The sequence below is a fragment of the Equus caballus genome, chromosome 10 (assembly GCF_041296265.1).
Source record: "Equus caballus isolate H_3958 breed thoroughbred chromosome 10, TB-T2T, whole genome shotgun sequence".
Classification (NCBI taxonomy): Eukaryota; Metazoa; Chordata; class Mammalia; order Perissodactyla; family Equidae; genus Equus; species Equus caballus.
Window position 1 is genome coordinate 26641054 of NC_091693.1, and position 12273 is coordinate 26653326.

General features: G+C 46.0%; 1 protein-coding gene across 2 annotated transcripts in view; it reads left to right on the forward strand.

Moving 5' to 3' along the window:
- The window catches only part of ZNF805 (zinc finger protein 805), a 69933-nt gene that overhangs the window by 6090 nt on the left and 51570 nt on the right, over window positions 1-12273 (forward strand). For both annotated transcript variants that reach the window (XM_005596579.4, XM_005596578.4), the window contains exon 3: window positions 8768-8863. In XM_005596579.4, coding sequence (XP_005596636.1) covers window positions 8768-8863 — 96 coding nt within the window. The remainder of the gene's footprint in view (window positions 1-8767; window positions 8864-12273) is intronic.

Consider the following 12273-nt stretch of genomic DNA (forward strand, 5'->3'; position numbering starts at 1 on the left):
TCGGGTTGTTTGTTTTTTTGTTGTTAAGCAGTGTGAGTTCTTTGTATATTATGGAGATTAACCCTTTGTCGGATAAGTGGCTTGTAAATATTTTTTCCCAATTAGTGAGCTGTTTTTTTGTTTCAATCCTGTTTTCCCTTGCCTTGAAGAAGCTCTTTAGTCTGATGAAGTCCCAAAAGTGAGTCATTTTTAAGAAAAGCAGTTACTCCTGCTTTTGAGCACTGCGCACTGACCACATGTCAGGAGCATTCACATACTGTTCATGTTCCACTCATGTAATTCTCACAGTATCCCCACTGTATCAATTTGTACCTGTGGGATTTCACTTTATGGAGGTGACTTAGTAACAGATGACAGGGAGAGGTAATGCTTTGGAAAGAACAACTTATTGGAGCTCTCAAGAAGGGGACATACTGTCTCCCAGGGCCCCGTGGGGAAGCACCAGCGTTGGTCAGGAGGAAAAACGGGATGAGGGGAAAGAAAGCATGACCCAGAGCATTTATTGGGGTTTCTGTGGGAAAGGCAGGACAGGGCAGGGGACAGTTTAGGATTGAGTCCTTTGAATATCTCAGGTGGACTTTGGGGCACTAGGGGCTGTCCCCTTTGGTCCAGAAGCTGGATCTGGGTTGATTGAGGGCTGGGAAATGTTGGCTTGGGGTGTGAGTTAGATGAGGTGGGTGGGTGTGGCTTTGGATTGTTGGTTTGCATATGAACCTTGTGCTCCAAGAAAAGTTGTTACCCTAGGAACTAGCTAGCCCTGCATGGAGGAAGGCCCCCAGGATGTCAAAGCATTGTAAAATAAAAAAAAATTTAAAGAGTGGTTAAATAATTGGTCCTCTGATGTTTTTGTTGTTGTTGTTTTTTCCTCTTTTTTTGAGGGGGGGAAGATTAGCCCTGAGCTAACTACTGCCAGTCCTCCTCTTTTTGCTGAGGAAGGCTGGCCCTGAGCTAACATCCATGCCCATCTTCCTCTCCTTTATACGTGGGACACCTACCACAGCATGGCTTTTGCTAAGCGGTGCCATGTCCGCACCTGGGATCCGAATCGGCAAACTCCGGGCCGCCGAGAAGCGGAACGTGTGCGCTTAACCACTGCGCCACCTGGCCGGCCCCAGTCCTCTGATGGTTTGACATCATAGTAAGGAGACTTTGGGGCGGTGGTAGTGGAGATTTTTAGAAAGGATGGTGTAAGTTGCCCTAAAGAGTATAGAAAATATTTCATTTTGAGAGTGAAAAAGAGGAACGCAACAAGTAGAGCTACAAGAAGACCCTGCAGGCAGACCCATAACTAAATTTCCCATTTATATAGCATTAGCCGAGAAAATTGATTTGAAATTTTTGAGGTGTCACACATCTTAGTGGAGTTGTGAAGTATACTAAACGTTTTTGAGAGAGAGATATACACACATGTATGACATTTGTGTGTAAAAGGAAAAAACCTCTTTTTGCTCTACTCACAACACTTCAGACAAATGTGTGGGTTTTCCACGCCAAGCAGTTCTGACACTACCTGGAGTTAGCACAGACCCCACAAGTTAAGGGCTCAGTCCCATACCACAGCCCGTCTATCTCCCACCCATCCATTTCAAATGCCAGTCACAAGTCGAGGTTGTCACCTGGCCTTCTGACCAACCAGCTATAAATTGGAGGTTCCCACCACCCTCTCCTCAGGAACAATAATTTGCTGGAATGGCTCACAGAACTCAGGAAAGTGCCTTACTTCTTATCTGTTTATTATAAAGGGTGCAATTCAGGAACAGCCAGGGACACTGAGCTTCCCTGCCTTCTCCAGGCTTGTCACTTTCCCAACACCTCGGTGTGTTTACCAACCTGGAAATTGTGAACCACTTCAGTTTGGGTTTTTAAGGAAGCTTCCTTAGGTGGGCATGATGATGAAATCACTGGCCATTGGTGGTTGAACCCAATCCCCAGCTCCTCTCCCCTCCACAGAGCTCAGGGGGTGGGGCTGAAGTTCCAACCCTCTAATCACATAGTTCGCTCCCCTGGTGATCAGCCCCTCCTCCTTAGGGGCTTTCCATTATGTGAACTCAGGTGTGGTAGAAGGGAGCTTGTTTTAAATAACAAAACATGCTCCTTTCACCCTTGTCTGCTCTAAGGACAAAAACCAAATATAACAAAAGGTGCTTGTATTGCCTAGGAATTTTCAAGAGTTTTAGGCACTGCGTGCCAGGAAGGAGGACAAAGGCCAAATACATCGTTCTTGTTATATCAAAGTGTGTAACCAAGGGTAGGAGTGATTATAGCTTGAGAGGCAGGGCAGGAGGTCATGGTGAGAGCTGGGGTGGTGCTAGGAGGCAGCTTGGGCGAGTGGGTGCCCCTCTCTCCAGAAGTTTAAGGGATTGGTTGATAATGGGGCAGATGCCTTTCCGGGGAAAGCAGTAATCTCCATTAATTTTTAAAATGTCACAGCAGCAGCCTCTGTCACCTTTCCCTTTGATGGAAGGCAAGGAATATACTAGGATCGTGGGCTGAGGAAATAGCACAAGCTCAGGAATGTAGTAGAATTCCTAATATCAAAAGGAGAAAGCAGAGGGTGCCGTGTCTAATTGCTGTCCTAAGAGAGGCGGTCCATGGGTGACCGCAGGGTGAAGGTTTTAGTGTCCTGGGTGACATCATCTTCATCACTGAGGTCTTGGTCTGGGATGATGTTGATGTCTGGATGTGGGTCTGGGGTACCTTTCCAAGCAGGTACCCACTCCATTTGACGTGAACCTCAGCCTTTGCCACGTTAGGTCGCAACATTGGCTTACTTGGAGGCTTTGAGCCTCCGAACTGTACACCAACGAAAGTACCCAGACCAGTAGTAATAAGACTAGCAGTTAGCAGAATGGTTTTCCGCTGCACTGAAAGGGTTGGGTTTTTTATTTTTTTCAGGCTAAGAGGGGTTCCGTATCAGATAAGCAGCTGCCTGGCCTGTGGGACAATCCATGGTTAATGGGTCCCAGGAGAGTACACTCCCTTAGTCTGGCTTCCATCCTTGGTGGTGACAGGCTCAAAAATGTGTAACTTATAGGGGGAGGCATTTTGAAGGGCCTAACATAGAATGAGTCTTTGGATACATGGAGATGAGGCTCATTCCCCTTTAAGTACAGGGAAGGGCAGTGGGAACAGGTTAAAGTGAGTGAGATGTCAGTAGGCCCAGGGGCCTCACACCAGAAAGATTGAGGTCAGGGGCAAGACAGAGACCTGCTAGGGGTTCGTTTGCCAGGCTGGAATTTGGAAGTTGGAGGAGAGAGTTATGTCTTTTCGATAAACCAGCTGTTTGGGGCCTATGAGGGCCAGTAAATCTCCAGTGAATGCCTCTTTCAGGAGCCCAGCATTGTGTAATTTGAGAAGTGAAATTTGTGTCTTGGTTATTATCGGTTTAGTCTGTCACTCCAGAGGGAAGAAGGAGTGCCCTGACAGGTCCTTGTATTGTGGCCTTTCTATGTTTAGAGACGTGTGATTTTCAGTTATTTTGGCATAACTGTGAGACAAGAGATTCCCAGAGGTCTTTACCCTCAAGGAGACAGTTTTTAGGCAGTGACTCATCTGTTTATAGTGAATGTGAAGATGGGGCCCTTTGTTGGTCAGCGCGTCTGGTGCCAAGATGACCCTCTGAAGTTCGGCAGAGTGCTATTTCTTAAGTCCCATTTTTTATTCAGGACATCCTGGCTAAGTGATGGAAAGTAGCAACATTCCTCTGAGCTCCATCATGGATGATAGTTGGCAGTGTCTTTCTTATAGTCCACGAACCCCCATTATTGTTCACTGAGTTAATCCCAAGGGGTCTGGGGGAGAGGTGACCTCCAGCACCCTGGCATCTAAGTGGAGGGGAGGCCATCGTCTGCAGGTGGAATACACCAGAGGGCCCAGGCTGGGTTTTGTCCTGTCTTGGGGCTCTGGTAGCTGTGTGAGCTTTTTTTTAATTTAATTTAATTAATTAATATATTTGTAATCGAGTTCATAATAGTTAACATCAATGTGAGATTTCAGTTGTACATCTTCTTTGGAAAAATGTCTGTTTGTATCCTCTGCCCGTTTTTTGGTTGGGCTGTTTGTTTTTTTGTTGTTCAATTGTGTGAGTTCCTTATGTATTATGGAGACTAACTCCTTGTCAGATATATGGTTTGCAAACATTTTCTCCTGATTGGCGGGTTGTCTCTTTGTTTTGATCCTAGTTTATTTTGCCTTGCTCTGGTAGCTTTGTGAGCTTTTGATGTTCTGTTTCCATGACCCACAGCATAATGGGCAGCTGGGTGTGGAGGGTCACAGCTCAGGGTCTGTGAGAGCCTCTGTTTCCAGGAGAGCCTAGGGTGTAGTTAGTCACTGTCATTTTAGTAGTGTAGAGCACGAGGCTGAGGGGGACACTTTCTTCCATTAGAAGCCCTGGGGCAATTTAGGGCCGTCATAGGTGACTCAGAGCCGCCAGGAGGAGAGGTTGTCAGTTCCTCTGCAGTGAAGGAGTCTCTCGGGGCACTAATGGGAATGAGTGTTTACAGTGTTTTGAATAGCTTTTAGAGCCTTTGTTGGAAGGATTCTCATTTGAGGTGGGTTGATTTGTAAGTATGAGTATCAGTGAAGTTAAGTAAAATCTATAAATGAGGAATATGTTGCCACCAGACCCAAAATAATACTAAATAGTATTATTGTCTAAAACTAGTCCCCAAAAGGACTAAAAGATGTTGGACTTACATATCCTTAATGAGTATGTCAAATGAGTCTCCTGGGACAAGGCTGTGGTCAGTGTACAGTCACCTCTGTGCTCCTGGAGCAAGGTGGGTGCTGTTGATATCTTGTGTGCGGACTGTGTGGTGGCAGAGCTGCTGAGCTACCCCATGGGTAGCCTGGAAAAGGGGTGTTGTTTCCCTTCACACAGGAAGGCAGACTGGCTGAGAGGCTGTTGAAATAGGCCCTGGACAGAACAACTAGCCAAGTCTATAAGCTCAAAATCATTTCTGGTTGTTGACTGGCTAACGTTAGTAATTTTAATGATGTTGGATATTGAGTTTGTGCACTGTATTAGTCAGCTTGGGCTGCCGTTGCTCTGTGGCTTAAACAACAGAAATTTATTTTCACACAGTTCTGGAGGCTGGCAGTTCCAGATCCAGGTGCTAGCAGATCGGTTTCCAATGAGGATCTCTTTCTGGCCACCTTCTTGCTGTGTCCTCACCTGGCCTTTCGGCTGGCTGGGCAAGGCCCTCGCTGCCTCTTCTATAAGGACACCAGTCCTGCCACATTAGGGCCCCACCCCATGACCTCACTTAAACTTAATTACTTCCTTAAAGGCCCTGTCCCCAAATATCATGTTGGGGGTTAGGGCTTAGGGCTTAACATGAACTTTAGGAGTTACAGTTCAGTCATAACGGAGCTTAATGGGCAGGACCACAGTGCTAAGGTTATAGTAACCTACCAGGAGGTTTTGCTTATCTTCTCGAGGCTTCAGAACAGGCACAGTCGGGCGGTAAATGGAGAAGCAGTGGCAATAATCACCCTTTATTAATTAGGTTTTATAAAATAAGTTTTACTTTCTGAAGGCCCTTTTTCAGCTTACACTGAGCATATTAACTATTTTAACTGAGGTCTATGGGTCCCATTTTATCCAGCCAATTTGTAAGTGCCAAAAATTTATTTTAGTGAGGTATTGTGTCAGAGCATCTATGCCCAGTATGGGGCAATGGGTACTATGACTGTGGGAAATTTAGGCAAGCCTACTGTTAGAACAAGGCATACCTATTTTGCCTATTTTCTGTTTAGTAAATTTTTTAAAAAATTATTTTATTGAGGTCATATTGGCTTATAACATTGTGTAAATGTCAAGAGTACATTTTGTTATATTTCACTTTCTGTATAAGCTGCATCATGTTCACCACCAATAGTCTAGTTTTTGTCTGTCACCGCACATATGTGCCCCTATATATTTAGTTACTGTTTAAGATTGGGAAGTACAATGTTTAAATTAGTGGAATTCCCAGGTATAGCTATAATTTGATCTCCAGTTCGTGAAATTTGTCAGTTGGTACATTTTAGCAAATTCTAGAGTGAATTTAGAACCTGTCTTGTAGAGGCACAAAACCAATCAGTGCCCTGTTTTGTTTTTGTAATACAAATTTCTTTAGTATATAAATTTTATTATACTTATGCTGTACATAGTTATTATATATAATTTGTTATATAATATGAATATTTGGTATATAAATTTTGGATTTCTGGTTGGGTCAAATTATAGACAGTATTTTAACTTAGTTAAATACTGTATCTTATTTAGTTTCCTTTTATTTTTTACCCCCGTATCTAGGGGTTTGTTTTTTGTTATTGTGTTTAAATCAATACACAGTCTACAACTAGTATTCTGTTTGCTGACCTGGCATTTGCTGGGTACATAAAGTTTAGAGACCCCTCCCCTTTTTTTCCTCTTGGGCTTTGGCCCCCTGAAGCCTTGGTTTTTAGTCTGCCCCTTGCTGATGAGAGGAAGGCGGAGGGGCCTAAGGCCTCTGGCAGCAGCCTTCCTGGGATTAGCACCCCCCCTTTTTTCTTTTTTTTTTCCTCTCCAAACAAAATCTTTTTTTTTCTTCTTCTTCTGTTCGGTCACCTCTTTGTCTCCAACAATTTTTCTCTCATTTATTTGGGTTATTTACCTGCTAAGCTCCTGGCAGTCCCAAGTGGCCTCTGCTGAGTGATGGCCTCCCTTTCTGGGATGTCCCAAACAACCTCACAGGGCCGGGGCTCGCATCTAGGAGAGCAGTGGTTGTGTGACGATTTGGTTTTAAGGAGGAGACTCTTAGAATGCTGATAGGCAGCACCAGGCACTCAGGAGCGCCCCGACACATTAGCCCGGGGTTATACAGTCTCGAATGAATTGAGAAACCTCCTCAGGTGTCTTAAGGGGATGCAGGAACAAGATACTCCATCGTCTGTTGAACCACCAGTCTCCAAGGATGGCATCCCGTATACCCTACTGGGTCGGAGGACGGACTGCATCAGCAGTAAGGCGTCACCAACGGCAAGACTTGCCCTTTAAGCAGTTTAAGCCTCCCTTGTGCCATGGCATCTGTGAGGTGGGCGCCCCATGCCACATCACTGGTGGATCCCTGTATTGCCCCAAGGACCAGTGTGCGAATCTTTTGCCAGGGAGGCCCCCTTAAAAGGGTATGCCAATGCGATCAGTTCTACAGGATGGGAGGGAGAGTGACTCATTGAGCACCCACTGCTGACTTGAGTGTGGTTGGCACACTTGCATCCCAGCACAGTCTCTGAGGGGACCTTAGCTTGTACAACAGCCGGTTGTCCTAGATGCCGCTGGCGTCACCAGCCCAGCAACTTGGTGTGCTGACCGCAGAAAATCAGACTGTGGAGATCATCTCTTCCAGATTAGGTGCCAATTAGGGAATTACAACCCTTGCAGACATCATTATCACACTTTTAAACTACAGAAGCGACCCAAGGAGCATGCCTTCAGTACTTTGCTTAGGATCTGAAAAGAGACTTAGATCAATGAAGACACATACCTTGTCTTATATTATTCCATTAATTTATTTCAGTTTTAAATGGCATGCATTTAAATAGCTTGTCGTGTTCCCTGGGATATGGTTACACCATATAAATACTAGTTTTTGACTTACTATTAGGATGGAAAATTCCATAGCAATGTGGCACATTATTTAAGTACCTAGACTCAGGAGCCACAGTTCAGTGAAGTCTTCTTAGGGAGTGACATTTGAGCTAGAGTTAGCTAGATGGAGCAAGATGGGGAAAGAATAGCATTCCAAGTAGGAAGGCCGACACATGCGAAGGTCACAGGGAGAATGACACCTGACAGAGCTGAAGGACTTAGTCTGCAGACATGAGTGACCATTTCGTAAGTGACAGCTAATGAATCCTTGGCTACAGTTCAGGATCTGACAGAGGAGCCTTCTGTGGGTCCTCATGTGTCTCTCATTGACTTCTCGATACCTTGGATCTTTTTTCTCCTGCATCTGTGTTAGGCTGCATGTAACAGAGCAGCTTGGTTTTCATCCTGAAGGAAATTTATTGTCTCACATTAGAAGTTCAGAGGTGGGGCTGGCTTCCAGGTTGGTGGGTACCAACCCAGTTATCTGTTTGTTTGCTTCCTCTCCTTGGTCTAGGTTCTTAGGCAGAGTCTCTCACAAAAGTCTCAGGATGCCACAAGACGACAGGAGTGGCAGAGCCCTCATTCAACCATGCTAGAGTAAAGCTTTCTCCTCATAGAGTGATTGGTGTAAGTCACCTGGCTACCCCAAACTATTGGTGATTGAGGAATGCCACGGGCAAGTTGGTGGAGACCAGCCTTTTTCAACCCTCCCTTGATGCCAGAATCATCTGGGGAGGTTCTTAATTCTACTGATATCCAGGCCTCATCTGCAGAGATTGGTTTCAATTGGATGTGAGGCAGACATCCCAGGAGGCTTTCACATACAGGTGGTTGAGTCCCACTTATTTGAAGTAATAAGAGAACACCTTCTGGAAGGTCATGTTCCCTGGCTCTCATGACTACAACTAAACATAATTGGGATTCTATGTGATGAAAGTCACAGGGAATAGGTGCTGTCTACACAGCCATCAGTACTGTCTAAAGTCTTTGGATCCCACTGATGGTGTTTGTGCCTCGGGTTTCCAGGTTGCAGGTCAGCATTTTGTGTGCATGGGAGCAGCTCTTGTCCACATTCTGAAGTCCCAGACTAAATTGAGAGGTTTTATTTCATTTCTCAAAAACCCTTGTGTGTCCTCTTTCCTTCTCTGTGAACAGGGTGTCCTGTTCCCAGACCTGAGCTGATCTGCCAGCTGGAGCACGGGCAAGAGCTGTGGACTGTGAAGAAAGACCTCTCCCAAAGCCCCTGTCCAGGTAAGAGCCCTGGTGGGCAGGTGGGAGAGCCTGCAGGCTTGAGGCCTGGGGGAGACCTCTGGCCGTGGTTCCCTGGGAAGCTTCTTGTCATGGCCTCTGGTGGTTTGGACGCCATGGAGCCCTTTGACCCCTGGGCCCTCTATCCTCCCAGGAGACAGAGGTATATGAGCTGAGATCTGACTTGGGCTCCAGCTGCTTGGGCTGAAAGCCTGTCTTGCCGATCACCAGCCTTGTGGCTCTAGCAAGGTGCAGGATCTCATGTGTCTTTGTGTATGAGTTCAGCTGAGTTAAAGCCAGCTACCGTATCAGACAGACTCCAGGATCTCAGTGCTCAGCATGTGGAAGCTGTTTTTCTCACTCACGCCAAGGTCCATGTGGGTCAGCCGGGAGCTGTGTACCACACAGTTGTTCAAGGACCCAGGTCCATTCTGTCATCAACATGTGGCTTTAAGGTTGTCCTGATGTCCTTCAGCTGGCAGAGGAGACTGAGGGGAAGGGAAGATGTCACACCCACTCCCGCAAACAACAGGTCCCCTCATATCCCACTGACAAGAAGTAGGCATTTGGCCTCATTTGGGTGCCTGGGGCTGGGAAATGAGGCCAAGCTGTGTGTCCAAGGAGAGGAGCAAAGTGCTGGGTGAGTGTGGTCTGCTACACCCTGTCTGTTCCTTGAAAATGCTAGTAATTATAGCTTCTGTGTCATTGGATTATTGGGATGTAGTCACATAGTGTGTTAATGCGGAAAACTGCTGAGCGCAGCGTCTGAGCCATCGTGAAAGGGAGCTCTCAGTGGTGTTCCTGTCATACTAGTCAGAATGAAGAAATGAAGAGAGTGTCTCACGTGTCTCTCTGAACAGTGAGGAAAGGCCTTTCTTCCTCTCCCACTCACTCTCTCCATCTACACTCTGCCAACCCTCTTTCCACCTTCTCCTTCCACCCCTCCTCTGAGTGTCAGTTAGAAACTCAGAGGCACTCCCTTGTCCCTGTCTTCCTGCCCCTCCTGATTGCTAAGATCTCAAGGTGACATTTGACCTTCTCTGCCCCACATCTGGGCTCCTGAGGGCATTGGGGCCATCGTGTGTGTGATTGGTGCCACTGTAGAGTCATTCTGTCTGCCCTTTATTGGTCCCTTGAGCTCTTCAGCCAGCCTGTGTGTGTCCATATGTAGGTCATCATCAGCCCCTCAGAGTCTGTTCCAGGCCTTCTGCCCTCTCCTCAATCCCACATCTGCACTTGAGTATCTCATAGTCACCCGAAGTCAACATGCCTGGCAAGGAACTCATAATGTTGCTCGCTCCTCCCACCTCTTGAGCTTGAGTGAGTGGTTAGAAGCAGGTTAGAGACTAGATACACCCTCAGAGAATTCCTCACACCTCCACTTCCATCCCTCCCTTCATCCGACCATCTGGACAGTTACCACTTTCCACAGATGTCTCAGCATATGACCAGGGATTGGTCATCAAGTTTTCTGGTTTTGTTTTTTGTTTGAGGAAGATTTCCCCTGAGCTAACGTCTGTCCCAGTCTTCCTCTATTTTTGTATGTGGGCTGCCTCCACAGCATGGCCACTGATGAGTGGTGTAGGTCCACACCCAGGAAGCAAACTCTGGCTGCCAAAGCAGAGCATGCCGAACCTAACCACTAGGGCACGGGGCTGGCACCTGTTAGCAGGTTTTCATATTGAAAGTAAAGTCTGCCTCCTCGTACTGCTTGATTTGGACTCTTGTCTGTAGTGTCTCCTTTGGCTGAGCAGAAGAGGTTTTGGTCCTGGCCATGGCCAAGGCTTGAACTAGAGCCTAGATCACCCCTTCTCAGGGAAATTCTTTCTTCACTTACATTTTGCTTGTTTTGTAGCTTTATCCTTTCTCTACTCAATGTAAAAATATGCTGAAAGTCCTTACAATTGAAGAAATAAGTAAAAAATGCTCCTGTTTTACATTGTATTTATCTGCTCTCTGGGGTATCTAGTTTTTTACATCTTTTCACTCACTCACAAACAGTGCTGTCAAGAACATTCGTGTGTATTGGTCATCTTGCACATGGCTAGGATGTCTTTGATGTTTCTCTGAGTGAAATGGTTGGATTATAGACTATGGACATTTTGCCATTGTTTTCTAAAGAGGCTCTACCAACTTATATTTCCACCTAGACAGAATGCAGTTTCCATTGGTCATTTCCTGTCCACTACTTGATATTCTAAGGCTCAACAATTTTTGCTTGTCAAATGGACACAGAACTCCAAGACTGCCAAGTATGCCCAGGTCTTCTGACACCAGCTACAAGTTTAAGGATTTCCCAAAACCTCTCTCAGGTTCAGTGATTTGCTAGAAAGAATCACAAACTCTCTAAAACCTTTGATACTCACTATCATATTTGTTATAGACACAGGATGCAAATGAGAAGAGATGCAGAATGTGGGGCAGGAAATGTTGCAAGCATGAAGCTCCTGTATCCTCAGCAGCTCCTTACATCCTGGCGTTGATGTAGGGCGGGATGTACATAGAATTTTGCCAACCCAGGAAACTCTCCACAGCCTCAGTATCCAGATTTTTATTGAGTCTTCATTGCATAAGCACTCTTGGGTTTTTTTTGAAGATTTTGTTTTTCCTTTTTCTCCCAAAGCCCCCCGGTACATAGTTGTGTATTTTCAGTTGTGCGTCCTTCTAGTTGTGGCATGTGGGACACCGCCTCAGCATGGCTTGATGAGCAGTGCCATGTCTGCGCCCAGGATTCGAACCGGCGAAATCCTGGGCTGCCAAAGCAGAGTGCTCGAACTTAACCACTTGACCACAGGACCAGCTCCTATAAGCACTCTTGATTGAGTCTTTACCAATGGGACTCAGGGTCCAGGCCTCCTTCCCTTTCCGGAGGTCCATCTGATATCTAAGGACTCAAAGCCCCAACTTTCTAATTAGATGATTGGTCTTTCTGATATGGCCAGACCTTACCCTGCGTCATCTCTTTAACATGAACTACATAGGGTTACACCATGGATAACAGGCATTCCTGTCACTCTGGAGATACCCAAAATTTAGAGGTTTCTTCTTTGGAGTTGGGACAAAGACCAGACTTCTCTTTAGGGTAAGTTAATTTTGCATTACACACTTCCTGGTTTCTCTCAGGGCGGCATTAGATCCCCTTTCCTAATCTTCTTACAGCAATGTGGGATCTCCTTGCTCAGAGGAAACCCAAAACACGGTGTCGTTATTACTCTATCAAGCCACCTCCAATCTGGAATTGTGATGGTGCCTTCACTCCAGATCCTCATCCAGCCTCTCCCCCTGGGTCTCCCTTTCAAAGTCTCAACAGTCCAAGGACCAGGCAAGAAAAAGATTGCTATCCTGGGATTCAGAGGTAGCAAAACATAGCGGACACAGAGGCACTATTATCATCTTCATTTTTTTCTCTGAAA